Below are 19,880 nucleotides of genomic sequence, written 5' to 3'. Positions count from 1 at the left end.
GAACAGATTCAGACATTAAAAAAAAAAAAAAACTCCAAACAAGTCACAGTGCTGGATAAATGTATGTAGGCTTGGGGAAATAGAGTAAAAAAAAAAAAAGTACAAGCAGTCATAGATTAAAGGAATAAGCATAGTAAAATAAATGTTAAAAAGTAATAGAGTAAAAACAAAAAAGCCATGTAAAGATAAAATATACAAAAAGAGTCTGGATTATGTGTATTATTGTGTTTTCTTTAAATTTTTTGACTGTAAAGGAGCTAAATAACCAACATATATACTTTGAAGGTTTTCTGTCTTCAAAATTTGGGTCTAAGGATATGTTGCTTTAAAAAAAAGGTTCTTCTTTTGTTTCCACAGAGGATAAAAACCTAAAAAATTCTTTCTGACTAATGTGGTTTAATAGACGACAACTCCCCGAGCAGTCAATGCAAACAACCCCCCCCAAATTACTTAGCCCAACTAAAAACAGAAAACAGTTTTTTTGTTTTTGTTTTTTTTTTATTTATTATGTATACAATATTCTGTCTGTGTGTATGCCTGCAGGCCAGAAGAGGGCACCAGACCCCATTACAAATGGTTGTGAGCCACCATGTGGTTGTTGGGAATTGAACTCAGGACCTTTGGAAGAGCAGGCAATGCTCTTAACCTCTGAGCCATCTCTCCAGCCCCAGAAAACAGTTTCCAATATCCCCCAATTTTTTTTTTTTGGTTTTTGGTTATTTTGGTTTTTGGTTTTTTCGAGACAGGGTTTCTCTGTGGTTTTGGAGCATGTCCTGGAACTAGCTCTTATAGACCAGGCTGGTCTCGAACTCACAGAGATCCGCCTGCCTCTGCCTCCCATGTGCTGGGATTAAAGGCATGCACCACCACCGCCTGGCTGCAATATCCCCAAATCTTGTTTATAAATGTTTATTTACATTTAATGGGAGATATGCTATGGAGATTTGCATTGGTATGGATCTTGGTTTATTAATACAAATTTAAGATCAATATTGTTATATATATATCTGCTCTTGATTAAGGTATTGTGTTTGTATAGCTCATTTAAAATGTAGTGAATAATTTAAAAATAGGTTAATAGAGAGTCATCTATAATGGTCAAGCTGTAGCCATGTTAGTTAGATCTTTTAGGTGGATAGATATGTATTTCAGATGGATAGGCATTCTTCAAACCTTTCAAAGACTACTGAATATGACATTTAAAATGTTTTAATAACTTAGGACTTTTCATGACATGAGACACATCTTCTCCTGGCAGCACCAATTACTTCAAGAGGAAAATGGGCATTGAAGAGGTTACTTATGGAGTTTGCTAGCCATTTGGGTAAGAAAGTGCTCTTGCCTGGACTACTTGATGGTATGCAATGTAAACTGGGCATGCAGAACCCACAGAGAAATGGCTGCTGAACTTGCCTAATGGTGAGACGGTCCTTTGGGATTCCTGCTTCATGGGAAAAAAATAGAGTCTGCTAGACATTCTACAGGACACAAAAGAAAGTGACTGACAAACTGCCAATATAGGTGAAACTGTCTTTGAAATTTTCAGCTTCATAACAAAGTCTGCCAGATACTATGGGCCTATAGGCTGAAGATGGGTGCCCCAACAGTACAGAAAAACTTTGGGTGACTGTCCAGGCAGTGAGATGTCTCTGTCATTTCTAGAGTTTTGGAAGTTGCTTACAATGTACTTCCTGTTTACTTAGGTAATATTATATTCTTCTGGAGTCTTTGATAGAGTGGAAGAATTTACATAGTTTTTCTTAGTTATGATAAAAAATAAAGTAGATATAAATATTGTAACTATAATTATTTCTTGATACCTGTTTTTTTTTTTTTGGTTTTTTTTGAGACAGGGTTTCTCTGTGGTTTTGAAGCGATACCTGTTTTATAATATTTAATTTTATTATGTTAAAGTTAAAACCTTCCTTTTTTCTTTAAACAGAAAAGGGGAGGTGATGTGGGATTCCCCTTTGTATGCAGTGAATATCATTGGTTAATAAAGGAACTGCTTCAGGTCTATAGCAGAGCTATAGGGGAACAGAGATAGGTGGCAAAAACTAAACAGAATGCTGGGAGAAAGGAGGCAGAGTCAGAGAAAAGCCATGTAACCCCACTCAAGACAGGCGCTGAAACTTTGCCGGTAAGCCACTACCATGTGGCCATATACAGATTAATGGAGATAGGTTAAATTAGTATGCAAGAGAAGCTAGAGCTAATGGGCCAAGCAATGATTTAATTAATTAATACAGTTTCTGTGTGATTATTTGGGGGCTGAGCAGTCAGGAACCAACAAACAGCCTCCTTCCAACAGTTGTTGTCTCCCCTCTTACACTAAGGCAGTTTGATTTTGAGTAGAGACACACCTCTATACCTCTGATTCTGTAAACGTAACAATAGTACTTAGTATTTAGAAGAGCTAGATAATTGTCAAGATAGAGATTTTTCACAACTCCTGATCTACGTGTATATGTGTGTGTGTGTGTGTGTGTGTGTGTGAGAGAGAGAGAGAGAGAGAGAGAGAGAGAGAGCCAAAGACACGCTATGTAGCTGAGGCTAGTCTTGATCTCCAGGTTTTATTTCTTCTCCCTCCCAAGTGTTGGATGACGACATGTCCCGCCTATGGGTTCTACTTAACACTTCAGTGACATCAGTTATTTAGTCTCTTCACATCTCTGCTCTTAGAAAACTGAGAGTTTAATTAATTGTATTTATTTATGTGAAACATTCAGAATCATACTGTACCGGTATGTGGCAGACCTTCAGTAGTTAGCAGTTAATATTTTTTAAGAGTTAATATATCAAAGAAGAAATTAGCTTTATTCTAAAATTTCAAAAATTGTAACAAGTTGAGCTGGACCAGTGAGTGAGTCATTCTTCAGTGGCAGGGTCCTGAGAGGACTAGCAGATCAGAAGATGATAAAAATGTTTGGGATCAGAAGGTCTTTCACAAGCCATGTTTTATGCCAAGGAAACTTACTAAGAAATACAGCACCTTACATCCTGTTTCCAGGGGAGAAATGGACAGAGTCAGCAGAATCTGTCATGCAGTGGGACATAAGTTGTTTTCTTATTTGCTCTTTACTCCTTGGGACTTTTTTTCCTTTTGAGCGAGCAGCACCAAGTTCCCAAATAAATCACACATGGAGGCTTATTCTTACTTATAAACACCCGGCCTTAGCTTGACTTGCTTTTAGCCATCTTTTCTTAAATTACCCCATCTACCCTCTGGGCCTTTCCCTTTCCTTCTGTATATCTTCCTTTCACTCTTACTCCATGGCTGGCTGGGTTCCTGATTGCTGGCCCCTAGCATCCTCTTCTTGTTCTCTCTAGCTCTTCCCCCAGATTTCTCCTTCTATTTATTCTCTCTGCCTGTCAGCCCTGCCTATCTTTTCTCTTGCTTTGCTATTGACCATTCATCGCTTTATTAGACCATCAGGTGTTTTAGACAGGCAAAGAATCACAGCTTCACAGAGTTAAACAAATGCAACATAAAAACACATTTTTAGGGCTGGAGATGGCTCAGAGGTTAAGAGCATTGCCTGCGCTTCCAATGGTCCTGAGTTCAATTCCCAGCAACCCCATGGTGGCTCACAACCATCCGTAATGGGGTCTGGTGCCCTCTACTGGCCTGCAGGCATATACACAGACAGAATGTTGTATACATAATAAATAAATATTAAAAAAAATTTTACATCACTGAAACAAATGTTCCACAGCATAAACAAAAGTAACACACCTTAAAATAGTAATCTACAACATACAGAAGGCAATATTGCAGAAAAGAAACACGGGGTATCTCAAGAACATAGCTGACCTAGCAGCACATTAAGGCCTTGGGACTGATAACTATAGCCCTGTACACTGGCAAGAGTAGGGTTCTAAGGATCCAAAGCTGCAGTTCTCACAAGGCCCTGACCCCAGGACATTATCTGTTGGTTCAGCCAAGCATGTTTCTGGTGTTAGAGAAGGAAGTGCCTGCCTTGTACATACAGTAGTGCCTCAGAAAAGCTCCCAAGGCCTTGGCTCCAGGCTATTACTGGAACTACCAAGATGTTTCTGGTTTTGAGGAGCTGTGTTCTTTCCCATATACCAGGGCCTCAGGGAATACCTTGGATCAGCCAACCCTCTACAGGAATAATAAACACGGTACAGAAGTCTAAAAGATTCTGTTTCTGACCCCTGGGTTTCAGCTATATTGTGGTTCCTTTCATTTATTTATTTATTCATTTATTTGTTTATTATGTATACAGTGTTCTGCCTGCAAGTCAGAAGAGGGTACCGGATCTCATTATAGATGGTTGTGAGCCACCATGTGGTTGTTTGCTGGGAATTGAATTAAAATCCATGATTCCTTTTTTGTTTTGTTTGTTTGTTTGTTTTTGTTTTGTTTTGAGACAAGGTTTCTCTGCGTAGCTTTGGAGCCTGTCCTGGAACTCAGATCTGTAGATCAGGCTGTCCTTGAACTCACAGAGATCTGCTTGCCTCTGCCTCCCAAGTGGTGGGATTAAAGGCATGCGCCACCACTGCCTGGCTAAAATGTGTAGCCCAGGTTGGCTTTAGATTCGTGATCCTCTTGCCTCTGCCTCCTTCAGCAAATCCTACTGCTGTACACCACCACATCTAGCTATTTTTTTTATTTAATAAATAAAGCTTGTAAGTCAAATATGAGGGAATAAACCTGATTGATCCACAGAAAACAGAGAAATGATCACCTGTCCCTCTTCTCCACCTTCCACAGTTAAAACAACTTGGCATCTTTTATTTTTTTAATTTAATTAATTTATTTATTGCTGTTTTTAGTGCTGGGAATGTGACTTGGAGTTTTGTACAAGTTAGGTCAGCTCTTTGCCATAAGTTATATCTCTAGCCCTGTTTTGTTTTATTTTATTTTTTAAGTCAGGGTCTCCTGTAGCCAATTCTTCCTTCAATATATAATAATCATCCTGCCTCTTCCCCTCCAGTGCTGGGCTTACATGAGTGTGTTATCATGCTTGGTTTGTACTTGAGATCTTAGCAGAATATAAGGTCATTCATAGTTCTGAATGCAGGTGGTAGGTATTTACTGAATTACCAAGAGCCAGAAGTATTTGACTCAGTTGGTCAAGGAAGGTTTCTGTGAAGCAATGACACTAATACAGATTGTTGAACGATAATTGAAGTTAAGTTGGGAAAAGGTAAAAGGCTGGAGGCTCCACAAAAAAAAAAAAAATCACTCCTAGACAAACAGGTTTGTAAAGGTGTTGTGACAGAAGGGGCACATGGTGAATATAAAATTGGCCTGCTGTGAGAATTCAAGAAGGCAAGAGTCTATAGAAGGCCAGAGTGACTGGAGTAAGGGAAAAGACATTTACATCTGGAACTGTTTCTTTTTTTGGAGACAGTATCTCTCACAGTAGTAAGCACAGCCAATCACCTCAATCGGGACAGATCATGGTCTTTGCAAGTGTGCCATCATGCCCAGTTTTATTTCTGGTACTTTGATCACATGATAGAATTTATTAAATAGAGGCCAGACATGGCATTTTGGCACACACTTTACTCCCAGCACTTGGAAGACAGGGTACATAGATTTTTGTGAGTTTGATCAAGGCCAGCCTGGTTTACAGAAAGACTTCCAGTCCGTCTAGGGCCACAGTCAGAGCTTGTCTCAAACAAACAAACAAACAAACAAACAGGAACAAATGGACACTAGACTTGGTGGTACGTTCTGAAGGCAGAGCCAGGTAGATTACCGAAGGCTGGCTACATAGAAAGTTCAAAGCCAGCCAGGGAATATAGGCCAGCAATATAGGAAAACCTTGTCCCAATTCCATCAAAACTTTTTAAAATTAAAGAGTGTGCAATTCAAAATAAATAATGTACAGTTTTTTTTAAATATTTAATTATTTATTAAGCATACAATGTACTGCTGGTATGGAAGGCACCAGGTCTCATTACAGATGGTTGTGAGCCACCATGTGGTTGCTGGGAATTGAACTCAGGACCTTTGGAAGAGCAGGCAATGCTCTTACCCTCTGAGCCACCTCTCCAGCCCTAATGTACAGTTTTTTTTTAATATTTATTTATTAATTATGTATACAATGTTCTATCTGTGTGTATGCCTGCAGGCTAGAAGAGGACACCAGACTCCATTACAGATGGTTGTGAGCCACCATGTGGTTGCTGGGAATTGAACTCAGGACCTTTGGAAGAGCAGGCAATGCTCTTAATCTCTGAGCCATCTCTCCAGCCCCCCTAATGTACAGTTTTTGAACTGCCATTCTCCCGTCGTACTTTTTCGTTTGATTCGTCACGAAAGGCCTGTGGCTTGGGCAAGGGGTCCAAAGCTGCGTGCGTGCGTCCGCGAACACCTGAGGCTCCGTGGCGCCTCTGGCTTGGGGCAGGCGGGGGCAGGCGGAAGCGCGGCTGGGAGGGTGACTCGCGACCCGACGCAGGCGGAAGTGGGACGGGGCGACAGAGAGCTGGCAGCCGATTGGCTGTTTAGCGATCGTTTGCTAATTTTCGACAGCGCCTTGTCCCGCAGACTTGGAGAACTGTGGCAACTGAAATGTCCTGTGGACTTGGCAGCGGGCGACGTTCAGCGGGGAACGTGTCCCCGTTTGTGCAAATGCAGTGTGTCCGTAATAGCAGCGCCCAAGGGCAGTGCGGCGAGCGGGTCGCGGTGCTCGCCGTGAGTAAGATGTGAGCGCGCCGGGTGCAGTGCAGCGAGCTGGGCAATGCGACTTCTTCCAAAGGTTCTGAGTTCAATTCCCGGCAACCACATAGTGGCTCACAACCATCTGGAATGAGGTCTGGTGCCCTCTTCTGGCCTGCAGACATATACACAGACAGAATATCGTATACATAATAAATAAATAAATATTAAAGAAAAAAAAGAGTATACTTTCAGGGATCATTTCTATAGTTTGTTACTAGAGAAGTTTCTCTGACTGTGTAGAGCACCCGGAACTACAAGGACGAGACGTAGCGTTCTCTCCTGAGCGTGAAGCCGGCTTTAGGTGCTGCTTTTCTGCAGCTGCCTTCTGCCATTGATGATCGTTCTTCTCTCCCTTCTGGGAGAGTGAGAGGGAGGGAACGTAGTCTGACTGGACTTCGGTTTGTCAGTTCTAGTTACTGAAGGAAACTATGTTACTTTGAGTTGTCTTGTTTTTCCTTCAGTCCAATTTTTTCTTAGTTACAAGTAATGTCAGTATGTGGCCTCTTTCGTGGTTCTTATTCGTAGCTCTCACTTATTTATATTGACTTTTTTTTTTAACACTGTGAGATAATTAAACTTCATTTGCCAAGTAAAGGAAGCCTCATGTTGTGTGTTTTAATGTATCCTTAAGTGCTGGGGAGATGGCTCAGAGGTTAAGAACACTGGTTGTTCTTCCACCCGTCCTGGGTTCAATTCCCAGCAACCACATATCGTGGCTTTCAACCATCTTTAAGGTATCCTTTGGAAGTCATTATATACTATTGTCCTGTTTTCAGTTCTTAGTACACTCAAGATTATATTTATTCAATGTAAAAGAAAACCTCTATACACCTAAAACAAAAATGAGGATTCAGCCTCCCCCCCCCCCCCAAATCCTTTAAAAATTATTTTGAGTATTTTTGGGAGGCTGTCCTTGCCCCAGCAGGAGCAGGGAAGTAAGAGGACTACTGGCAAGAGTTGATTCTGTCCTATCATGTGGGCACGGGCAAGTGAGAGTAAATTCAACTTCTCAGACCTTGTAGCTGACGCCTTACCGGATCTTGTAGTCACAAGATTTTGTTTTTTCCCTCTAATTTTATGTGAATGAGTTTCATCTACTTGTCTGTACGTGGACTGTGAGGTACCTAGTGCTGGGCCGTGGTAAGATTCCCTGTAACTAAAAACTACAGATTGTTGTTAGTTTTCATGTGGTTCTGGGAATGGGTCCTCTGTAAGAGCAGTAGCCTCTTGGATCCTTAACCTCTGAATCATATGGCCAGCCCCAAAACAATGAAAAGTGGTTGGTTTGCCAGGGTCTTGATATGGAGCCCTTGACTGGCCTGGAACTCTGTAAACCTAGCTAGTCTGGAACTTGTAGAGATCCTCCTGCCTCTGAAAGGCTCCCTTCCTTCCAGTTTATGGTGTAGTGTTGTCACTATATGGGTTCTAGGAGCCCAACCCCAACCCTCTGGAAAAGTGTTCAATGAGGTTAACCACTGAACCATCTCTCCAGGCCCATAGAGCTTTTATTTTAAATAAAAAAGTTAATTAAGTAACAGAAAAATTAAAGATTTCTCTTTATGCAGTGTGCTGACACAGGCCTGTAATTACTTGGGAGGTGAATGTACCAGGCTTTTTCTTTGTTGGGCCACCAACTAGCTCCCAAATAAAGACCAGAACTTATTATTATATTTTTCTGAAGCTGAGGACTGAACCCAGGGCCTTGCGCTTGCTAGGCAAGCGCTCTACCACTAAGCTAAATCCCCCACCCCCAGAACTTATTATTAGTTACACGTTTCTGGCTAGCTCTTTTAACTTAAATTAACCCCTTTATCTACCTTTTACCTCAGGGCTTTTTTTTTTTTTTCCTTTTCTTACTTTCTTGCTGTCTGGCTATCAGCTGCTAGTTTCTGCCTCTGGGTGTCTGTCTGTCTCTCCTCCTTTTTCTCTCTTCCTTCCTTCCTTCTTGAGCCTAGATTTCTCCTCCTACTTATTCTTTCTGCCTCATAGCCCTGTCTGTCCCTCTCCTGCCTAGCTATTGGCCATTCAGCCTTTTATTAGACTAATCAGGCAAGGTGAAACAAGTGCAACATATCTTTAATAAGTAAACACATTATTTTTTTGTTTTTTTTTTAAAGATTTATTTATTTATTATGTATACAACATTCTGCCTCTGCCCACATGCCAGAGGAGGGCACCAGATGTCAGAACAGATGGTTGTGAGCTACCATGTGGTTGCTGGGAATTGAACTCAGGACCTCTGGAAGAGCAGCCAGTGCTCTTAACCTCTGAGCCATCTCTCCAGCCCAGGTAAACACATTCTTGCATCGTTAAAAAAGTGCAGCATAAACAAATGTAACACACCTTTACACAGTTAAAGTGATATTCTGCAGCATAAATGTAGTACATCATTGCCTAGGAAAATAATATTCTACAGCAGATGAAAGAAGGTGGACTGGAGTTTAAGGTTAGTCTGGACTGTACAAGGCCCTGTTTCAAAAGTCAAAAAGCATGGGGCTACAGAGATATCTCAGTGGTAAAGAGGGTTGAGAGTTTGGTTCCTAGCTCACAACCTCCTGTATCTCCAGCTCCTGGGAATGGGTGTCCTCTTCTGACTTTCTCATGTATCTACACACATATACATCAAATACATTTTCCAAAGTAAAACCACAAGAAGCAAAATTTTCTCTCAATATAAGTTTCAGCAGTCCCATTGCAGGATGATTCTTGATATTTATATTGATTCTGTATTCGCTTTGCAGGAATTTGTGTTGATGGAGTTAACAGCCAGGGCCAGTCGGCACTTTTTGTTGCAGCATTATTGGGCCATATGAAATTAGTGGATGTTCTGGTGGATTATGGGTCAGATCCAAACCAGTAAGTATAATGATATTAATTTCTAAAAAATAAAGAATATGAATTAAAACTCATTTTTTTTTTGAGTCAGAGTCTTACTCTGCATTTTATGCTGTGTGAAACTTACTGTTTAGGCCACGTTGTCCTTGATCCTTCCTTCAGCCTTCAGAGTTCTGGGATTTCGGATTCCAGACACTATGCCGAGCCCTAGGAGTGTGTTGGCTTTAATTATTTTTTTAAATTTTATTTCCAAGTGTGGAAGTGCATGTGTGTGTAGGTTAAAGGACAGCTTGGAGAGTCAGTTCTCGCATGTTGGACCTGGAAGTGGGATGTCAAACTCAGGTGGGCATGTTTAGCGGCAAGCATTTTACCTGCTGAGCCATCTCTCTGGCTTGGCTAGCTTCAGACAGGGTCTGATAGAGCTGAGGCTGCCCTTGAATTCCTAGTCTTCCTGCCTCCACTTTCCAAGTTTTGTGATTATATGAAATTTCTTAACTTTATCAGGTTTCTTTAAGTTTTAATTAAATTTTAATTAATTATTTTATGAAAATGCTTCATACATTACAATATTGTTGCTATCTTCAAGGTTTCTTCTTTTTTGAGGCAGGGTCTCACTGTTCTGGTGGTCACAGACATCTGCCAGCCTCTGCCTCCCAGTCTCTTGGTGCTGGGATAAAGGCGTGAGCTACCGCATCCAGTTCATTTTCAGGGTCCTTAAAGCTTTATAACATGGCGCTACTGTTGCTGGCTTTTAAAAGAAACACAGGTCAGCCAGGCAGTGGTGGCGCAGGCCTTTAACCCAGCACTTGGGAGGCAGAGGCAGGTAGATCTCTGAGTTCAAGGCCAACCTAGCCTACAAGAGCTAGTTCCAGGACAGGCTCCAAAACTACAGAGAAACCCTGTTGTAAAACAAACAAACGAAAAAAGGAAACAGGTCTTTTTTCCCCCTTTTCTTTCTGTTTTTTTGTTCGTTTTTGTGATTTTTCATTTTCCTTCCTTCCTTCCTTTCTTTTTTGAGACAGGGTTTTTCTGTGTAGCCCTGGCTGTCCTGGAACTGGGTCTGCAGAGATCCACCCTCTACCCCCACCCCTCGTTGTCCTGGAGCTTGCTTTGTGTAGGTAAAGATATCCTTAAACTCATAGAAATCTGCTTGCCTCTGCTGCTGGAGTGCTGGGATTAAAAACATGTGACTGACTGCGGTTCTTTTTCCTTTTTCCTTTCGACTTTTCAAGACAGGGTTTCTCTGAGTAACAGTCATGGCTGCCCTGGAACTCCCTTTGTAGACCACATTGGCCTCAAACTCGGAGACATCCACCTACCTCTGCCTCGGAAGTAATGGGATTAAAGGCCTGCGCTACCACTGTCTGGCCTGTCTGCATTTCTTTCTGATTTAGAGGATTGAACCTAGGACTCATATCCTTGAGCTATACTTCTAGTCCATAGTTGGCAAAAATACTAGAAAATAAGAAACTGTGCTAGTTTTTATCAGTAAAATAGTTATATACCTATCTTGAAACATTTGAAGTAATAAAGTTGACTTTCTCAGTAGTCATACTTTACCCTATAAAACAATGATGTGAGAAGGACGAGTCATTGCTAATGTCTGTCATTGTTGGCCTATTTCTATTTTCAGAATTATAATTTATATTATGTACTGCATTTGCTGAAACAGTTAGTTTACCCACCAACAAGTACTTGATATCAATGTTTCAGAAAGGGTAATTTTTGCTTGACTTTTTTTTTCCTTTTTTTTTTTTTCTGGAACTCACTTTGTAGACCAGGTTGGCCTTGAACTCACAGAGATCCACCTGTCTCTGCCTCCAGAGTTCTGGGATTAAAGGCATGTACCACCACCCAGATCCCCAGATCATTCTCTCTCTCTCTCTCTCTCTCTCTCTCTCTCCTTCTCTCTCTCTCTCTCTCTCCTTCTCTCTCTACCTACCTACCTTTCTTATCTATCTATCTTCCTTCCTTTCTTTCTTTCTTTCTTTCTTTCTTTCTTTCTAGATTTACTTATTATGTATACTGTTCTGCCTGCATGTATGCCTGCAGGCCAGAAGGGGGCGCCAGATCTCATTACAGATGGTTGTGAGCCACCATGTGGTTGTTGGTATTGAACCCAGGATCTCTGGAAGAGCAGCCAGTGCTCGTAACCTCTGAGCCATCTATCCAGCCCTCCTGATTTTTCTAGTCATAAATTAAAAGAATCTCAGTTTAATATTTGATACAAATTTTAAAATGAAAGAACAGCAATGTGATGACTCAGTAGTATATGAATGTCTCTTTAGGAAATAGTTGTCTCTCTCTAGATAGTAACACTTGCTCACCTGAGCTATAATTCTTGACAGGGAATAGCAAGCAGGTACCTGCACAGTTCTCATCGATCAGAACCGTGAGCACGCCTTTATGGGACTCCAGCTGACTTTTAAAGGAATCTCAGTATAGAATCAATCATAGTTTTTCCTGTCTTACTTAAATAAGCACTGTTCTATATGCTCAAAAACTGTTCTCATGTTAAAATGGTTTGTATTGTTTCATAGAGAAAACTTGTAATCTTGTAAAAAGATAAAGAAAATGATTCAGTTCTATATCCAGGGGTAGCAACATAATGAACATTTTCTTGTCTTTCCTTCTAGATTTTTTCTAGTCTCACATACATTTTGCTATATCCACTATATTGTGTGATTACAAAGGCTCATCTGATAACTGCAGACACTCGCTTGGTTGGGATCCCCTGCAGTACTTAGGCAAAAGTGCAACTTTTTCAGCCTCCTGCATTTAGCTCTGTGTGGTTCATGTTCAGAGCTAAGTTCTTTAAAGACAGATCATTTAAACTTGTACAAGACTAGGTCTCACTATGTAGCAATGCAGACCTGGAACTGTGCAGATGCGGTGTATGAGTGTGTGCTCGCATGTGTGCACACACTTATTTATACACACAATTAAAATTAAATGAAATCTGGGTTTAGTAAAGTGCACACCTTTAACCCCAGCACTCAGGAGGCAGAGGCAGATGGATCTCTGTAAGTTCAATGCCAGTCTGGTCTGCATAGCAAATTCCAGGACAGCCAGGGCTACACAGAGAAACTTTGTGTCAAAAAAGGGGAGAAGGTAGAAAAGGAAGAGAAGAAAAGAAAGAACTCTTTTAAAAATATCTTTATAAATCCATACAGATGTAAAATTACTTGAAGGTTTTTGTGGTTTCTTGTATAGGTCAGGTAAGTGTCTACCACTGATCTCCAGCTCCAAAAATGACAAAGAATTTGAAAGGGCAGACATTCAGATACATAAACATTACAGGAAATAGTGGGCAGTGAAAAGAGACAGGGTTTCTCTGTAGTTTTGGTGCTTGCCCTGGAACTGGCTCTTGTAGACCAGGCTGGCCTCAAACTCACAGAGCTCCACCTGCCTCTGCTTCCCAAGTGCTAAGATTAAAGGCGTGTGCCACCACACCCAACTTCAGGTGCATTTTGATTTCCCCTAACACTTCCATTTTCTTATAGGGTCCAGTTTGGTGTCTGTAAACTATTATTCCTCTCTCAGCATTCATGGTAAATGAAAGACAATATCCTTTCCCCCATATCAGCTTTCCTACTAGTCGTAGGAGGAATAATTAGAGCAGGAATATATTTGATTAGGAATAATTAAACATTACACAGAACCACTTATCCCACTGATGCTGGGTCCTGGCCGCCTCATTAGCATCACTCAAAAAACTTAGGAAACAAGCATACTTTCCTAATCCCAGGTTTGCAGATTCTGACTTGTCAGTTCAGGTTAGTCTAAGAATAATTTTTTTTTTTTTTTTTAGTTTTTCGAGACAGGGTTTCTCTGTAGCTTTGGAGCCTGTCCTGGCACGAGCTCTTGTAGACCAGGCTGGCCTCGAACTCACAGAGATCCGCCTGCCTCTGCCTCCCAAGTGCTGGGATTATAAGAATAATTTTTAAAGAAAGATTTTATGTTTATACCACATGTGAACTGGAGTTACAGGCACAAGGGTACTGGATTCACATTCTCTGATCTCTCCATCAAGTGAGTATGTGTATGCGTGCATGTGTGGTTTTGTTTTGAGGTAGGGTCTCACTTAGCAGACCAGGCTTGCTTTGAACTCTTTAACTGTCCTGCCTCCACCTTCCAAGTCCTGGAGTTATGGATATTTATCTCCATGCCCACTCCAGTGCCCCATTGGCTAAATTACACTGGAGTACTATGCAGATGTGGAAAAGAAGTGTGCAGTGGCTTTCTGAGATGGAAGTTCTTCAATATAAGTAGAATGGTTTATATAATAGAAACTATTTCTTAAAATTTTTGATCTGTTTTTAGTATGACTGTTTTGCCTACCACTTTCATGCCTTGTGCCTGTGGCAGTCAGAAGAGGTGTCAGTCCCCATTGAAACTGGAGTTCTGGGTGGTTGTGAGTCAGCATGTGGGTGCTGGGAACTGAACCCAGGTTCTCTGCAAGAGCAATGTGTACTCTTGGCATATTCTTATTTAGATTTGTATATACACTGAAAAGATCTAGAATACAGAACTTATAATGTTTATTTGTAATTTTAATTTAATTAAAATTTTTGATTTTAATTGCCTCTGAGAAAGAAGACAAGTTGGAAGGGTTTTATTTCTGTTAAATTTTCTTAACGTTTTATTTTTCTTCTTCATCATCACTTTCTCCTACTTGCTTTTACCATTGTTGTTTCCTTTTCAGTTAAAAGGATTGAGCTCTCCCCTGTGATCCTTATGTGCATCCTGTTAAGAAAGCCTGCTTAAGCCAGGCATTGGTGGCACAGGCCTTTATTCCCAGCACTCGGGGGAGGGGAACAGAGGCAGATGAATCTCTGTGAGTTTGAGGCCAGCTTGGTCTACAAGTGAGCTCCAGGACAGCCAGAGCTACACAGAAAAACCCTGTCTTAGGGAGAAAAAAAGAAAAAGAAAGAAACCGTGACTATATCCATTATACCCTTATTGTGTTGTGGACACAATAAAGGTCATCCCTCATGCCTCAGCTAGTTTCCTAGCATTGGTGGAACTCTTGAGGAACAAACCCTTGGCTGGACTGGTGATGCCAAAGTGTTGTTGGACTCTACTACTGAATTTGGTGTGGACAGCAGAGCATGGTCTCATGGGAGGATGGTCTCTGTTAGGTAACCAGCCTGACCCCAAGATACTGCAGACATGAAGAAAATGTTTCAGTAAAACTATTGCTGGGGGACAGTAAGGGAAGAACACAGCTTCAAGTCCCTTCCTGGGCTTGAAGCCCTTTTGATGCTTCATCTGTGTAGAGGATTGACATGAGGATGGGATCAAAAGATTAAAAAGAATGTGTGTAAAGCTCCTGCTGCCACAGAACAGGGGTTTACAAACAGTATTGTAATCTTCACTTCATCCCTAAAATGTACTGTTATTGACTGGAAGACCTTGAAACACTAAACCCTCAGTGGAAGAAGGAAGGAGGTCATCATGGACACTCACTGTATTTCTTTCTGTTTGTAGCCGATGCTTTGATGGGAGCACCCCTGTCCATGCAGCAGCTTTTTCAGGAAACCAGTGGATCCTCAGTAAACTGCTGAATGCAGGGGGTGACCTTCGACTCCATGATGAGAAAGGTCGGAACGCAGAGGCCTGGGCTTTGGCAGCAGGAAAGGATCATAGCACCCAGGTAAGTGTGGACCTCCTTATCCAGCCATGCCAGTGAAAGAATTTAGACTAGTCAGGATCCCTGAGATCAGAACAAACTCTATGGTAGTGTTAGCATTAACACTGGACATTAGAGACCTGAATTGAAACAAATAAGTGCTTGTGGAGGCCAGAGATAGATGTCAGGTGTCTTTGCTTAATCATTCAACATCTTAATTTTTTTATCTTTTCAACTTTTTAAAAAATACTTTTATTTACATTGGTGATTTTGTCTGCACTTGTATCTATGTGAGGGTGCCAATTCCCCTGGAACTGGAGTTACAGACAGTTGTAAGCTGCCATGTGGGTGCTGGAAATTAGATCCTTGGTCTTCTGGAAAGAGTAGCCAGTGTTCTTAACCACTGAACCATCTCTTCAGTCCCATCCTTTTAGATTTTAAAAGCATGTCTTTTCCTTTGTTGTTACTGTTTATTGTGTATTTATAATGTGTGTGTACCTTGGTGTGAGTATGGAGGTTGGAGGAAAACTTTCACAAGTTGGTTCTGCCATGTGGGTGCGGGAGATCAAACCCAGGTCCTCTGGACGACTGAACAGCAAGTACTTTTAACCACTGAGCCCTTTCTTCAGCCCTCCGTCTTTGATTTTTGAGACAGGATCTTTCATTGAACCAGGCTAATAGGCCTGACCATTGAGCTTTAGTCTGCCTGTCTCCCTTCCCCTGATGTCCTCCACCCCCAGTACCAGAGTCACAGACAACTTCTCATGTGGGTCCTGGGACTCTGAACTCAGGTCCTCTTCCTTACATGGCAGGTACCAACTAAGCCACCTCCTTTATCCTGTGGTATGTTTAATGTTTTATGGTATGTTTTACGTTTAATATGCTTAATGATATGTTTTGTTGTTTTAATAACACATCAGATATAAAACAAAATAGCAGAGTGCCAGCGCTTCCTTGCATAGCTCCTGCCCTGCCTCTGGTTTACACTCCCCTGCCTCAGCTTTCTCATCCATTGTAGGACATAACTGTAGGAAATGGTTGGCAGGTTTTCTCCATGAAAACATTTTATATCTGTAGAAAATCACCAAGGCGTTTCCCGTTCCAGAGATTTTCCTGTTGAGAGCGCTCGGCTCCTCCTCTGCATGTTGATGCCTCCATCCCTGGACAGTGTCAGCACTGAGTGTCTCCGTTGTGTGTTGCAGATGGTGGAGTTCATGCAGCGTTGCACTTCACACATGAAGGCTATCATCCAAGGCTTCTCCTATGACCTCCTAAAGAAGATAGACTCTCCTCAGCGCCTCATCTGCAGCCCACCCTGGTTTGGTAGCCTCATCCAGGGGTGAGCAGTCTCCATCCGCTTCAGCTCTCCGGACGGGAGCCTTGTGGGTCTTTAACAGCATAACAGGTTGAAGCAGAAGGGGAAAGCCTGTCACTGCTGAATCACTAAAGAAGATAGGATCTATAGTATTTCCAAGAGCCGAATTATAACATTCTTCCTCCTCCTCCTCCTTCCTCCCCCCACCCACTTTTATTTTTCTGGGTTTTGAGTCATGGTCTTTCTACATAGCCTTGACTGTCTTGGAATTCACTGTTCTGACCAAGCTGACTCGAACTCAGAAATCAGCCTGCCTGCTTCTGAGTGCTGAGATTAAAGGTGTGTGCCATCACACCTGGCAGCAGACTAGTTTTCATTCAGTCCTAGTTGAAACTGCTGAACCATCAGCTGAGCATCCGTTGCGTGCCTGACACAGTGCCAACCTCTTAAAAGCTAGAGAACTATAAGGCACTGTTACTGTTTCCAGTCAAATTTGAGTCGATGGGACCCTGGTGTGCAGGTGGTTTGAGTGTAATAGTGGGAAGACCAGAGGCTGGATGAGCAGCATTTATGTCTAGTCCTTGCAGACGTCCTCTGTCCATTCATAGGCTAGCAGATCCCCCTCTTTTGGCTGTTTTTCCCATCTGTAAAATGAAAAGTTGTAGAAGATATGCCTTGAGAGTCTTTCTAGCTCTGACCGTTATTTGTGTCTGTTGATGCATGATGAATCACTTCTCAAATTTTTAACACTATTTCTGATTTCACACATTTTCTGTGGGTCAGGAATCAGAGAATGGGTTGGGAGGGGGGTGCCATCATCTGAAGTCTTACCTAAATGGGGGTTCAGTTCTAAAATGACACACTAACATGACTGGCACGTTATTGTTAGGATTGGATCACGGGTGACTGATTGAATGTCCTCAAAGTTCCCCCGGAACCAGTGAACCAACAGAGATCAGGACAAAAGTCAGGATAGATCTTACTTTGGTGGTGACTCATCATATCTTATTGAGTGTGTGCATGTGCATGTGCCATCACGCATGACAACCTGTGGGAGTCCATTCTCTCCCCACCATGTGGACCTTGGAGATCATACTCTGGTCATGAAACTCAGTGGCAGTCACCTTTATCCATTGAGCCATCCTTCCTCCACCCAAGTAACTCAGTCCATTATTTCTGCAATATCCTACTGAATCAGCAGAGCAGCCTGGAATGAAATGTGAGGGTGTAAATACCAGGAGGTGAGAATCCCAGGTCCTCCCTCAGAGGGTGTCTATTACACCATCTCATTTCATAATTCAAAAGTCAACTAGTTATGTTCATTTGGTTATACATGTACTAAGGTTGGAATACAGAGAAAAGTACCCTGGCCCCTGTGCTAAGATAGTGAAGTGTTTGCTGTTTTTCTGTGTGGCTGTTGGCAGGAAGAACACACAGCCATCCACCTCAGTGCCAGTTGCTGCCACTATGTGCCATCACTGCCTGTCGATAACCACTGTCCTTTGTCATCCCTACTCCCATAACTCAGGCTGGCCTCCAGTTTGCTACGTGGCAGAAGATAGCCTTGAACTCTGAATCCTGTCTTTACCTCCCAAGGATTGGGGCTACAGACATGTACAACTTTGTCCAGGTTGGCCTTAAACTCACTAGGTCAGGATGGCTTCAAAGTTGAGTTCCTCTTGCCTCAGCCTCTCAGATGCTGGAATTACAGTGTGTACTACCACTCTCAGCTGCCCAAAGTCTCCCCCTCCTTTTTGTGATAGGGTCTCATGTAGCCTTGGCTGGTTCAAACTTGATACATGACTAAGGATGACCTTAAACTCTGGATCCTCTGCTTTCTACCTCCTAAGTGCTGGGATTACAAATTCTGTAGCCTGTGCTGACTTGGATCTTTCTGTGTAGCCTGGGTTAGCCTCAAAGCATCCATGGGTCTCTTACTTTAGCCTATTAGGTGTTGGGATTATAGGAATGCACTAGCTTGCTTTTCCCAAGCCCTTTAAGGTAACTCTCTTTAATAATAATATAAAAAGACAGGATGGGCATGGTGGCGCACGCCTTTAGTCCCAGGACCTGGGAGGCAGAAGCAGGGGATCTCTGTGAGTTTGAGGCCAGCCTGGTCTACAGAGCAAGTTCCAGGACAGCCAGAGCTACACACAGAGAAACCCTGTCTCAAAAAGAAAAAAAAACTGTTTTGTTCTTTTTTCCTTTCTTCTCTCTTTCTTTCTTGTTAAGTCAGGGATCTCGTACGTAGCCCCTTCTGTCCTCCAACCCATAGTAGTCCACTTGTCTCGGCTTCCCAAGGGTCAGGGTTCCAGATGTGAGCATCATGCCTGGCAAACAATTATACTCTCAAGAAGAAGTCAAGCTTGGCATGATGTGCACAGCTGTAATCCTTGTAGAGCTGCTAGGCAGGGAAAGGGAACAAAAAGGGCATTTGCAGAAGGTGCTTCTTCTTGGGCACCATATTGAACATAATCCATGCATGTGTCCGATTCCTCTAGCATAATCCATGCCCCACAATATCCTTTCTAAAGCAGAGAGAAAACATCACTAATTTCTTTTTTCCTCTCATCTGTCTCCCCCAGTGAAGTTGCAGAGTTCTCCAACTTGCCTGTCCTGTTTTTTGTTTTGTTTTTTCAAACTTCAACAAATTGTCCTTGAGTTTTCTTCTGAATTTTTTAAAATTATTTATTTATTTATTATGTATACAATATTCTGTCTGTGTGTATGCCTAGAGGCCAGAAGAGGGTACCAGATCTCATTACAGATGGTTGTGAGCCACCATGTGGTTGCTGGGAATTGAACTCAGGACCTTTGGAAGAGCGGGCAATGCTCTTAACCTCTAAGCCATCTCTCCAGCCCTAACTTTTAATTTTTTTATAATTTATTTAACTTTATTTTGTGTGCATTGGTGTAAAGGTGTCAAATCTCCTGGAACTGGAGCTGCGATGTGGGTTTTAGGAATTGAACCTGGGTCCTTTGGAAAAGCAGTCAGTACTCTTAGCTGCTGAAAGAATTTTCTTTTAAGTTCTTATATCAACCAAACTAATACTTCCAAAAGAACCTGTGCTTCTCAGTGCCAGCACTTGAGGAGCGGGTAGAAGATCTCAGCCTGGGCTACATAAAAAGACCTGACAAAGAAAAAAAGGTCAGTAGTGCAAAGACAGCTGCCTTAGCTTGTTTTCTGTTTCTGTGATAAGTATCATAACAAAATCCGATTGATGAGGAAGTGTTTATCTGGTTTATGCTTCCTGATTGCAGTCCCTCACTGAGGAACATCACAGCATGAGCTCCAGCAGGAGCAGAGTCAGGCACCGGGGAGGAACGCTGTGTACTTGTTCCCAGTGGCTTATTCAGCTTCACTTCTTACACGGTGCGGGCCACTTCCCTAGGAATGGCTC

General features: G+C 42.0%; 1 protein-coding gene and 1 non-coding gene across 2 annotated transcripts in view; both read left to right on the top strand.

The window, feature by feature from the left end:
• The window catches only part of LOC121456462 (inactive serine/threonine-protein kinase TEX14-like), a 99,513-nt gene that overhangs the window by 11,225 nt on the left and 68,408 nt on the right, over positions 1-19,880 (top strand). The window contains exons 2-4 of the mRNA XM_041664621.1: positions 9,439-9,553; positions 15,023-15,188; positions 16,367-16,503. Of these exons, the coding sequence (XP_041520555.1) occupies positions 9,439-9,553; positions 15,023-15,188; positions 16,367-16,503 (418 nt within the window). The remainder of the gene's footprint in view (positions 1-9,438; positions 9,554-15,022; positions 15,189-16,366; positions 16,504-19,880) is intronic.
• Positions 6,874-7,090, top strand: LOC121457230. Its single transcript, XR_005975722.1, has one exon. It is a non-coding gene; the product is annotated as a small nucleolar RNA U3 (small nucleolar RNA).

Source organism: Microtus oregoni, unplaced genomic scaffold, assembly GCF_018167655.1.
Source record: "Microtus oregoni isolate MIOR12 unplaced genomic scaffold, Mior012 000015F_ref0000493, whole genome shotgun sequence".
NCBI classification, from domain to species: domain Eukaryota; kingdom Metazoa; phylum Chordata; class Mammalia; order Rodentia; family Cricetidae; genus Microtus; species Microtus oregoni.
The sequence above is the reverse complement of the archived record's forward strand: the minus strand, read 5'-3'. Positions and strand labels throughout refer to the sequence as shown.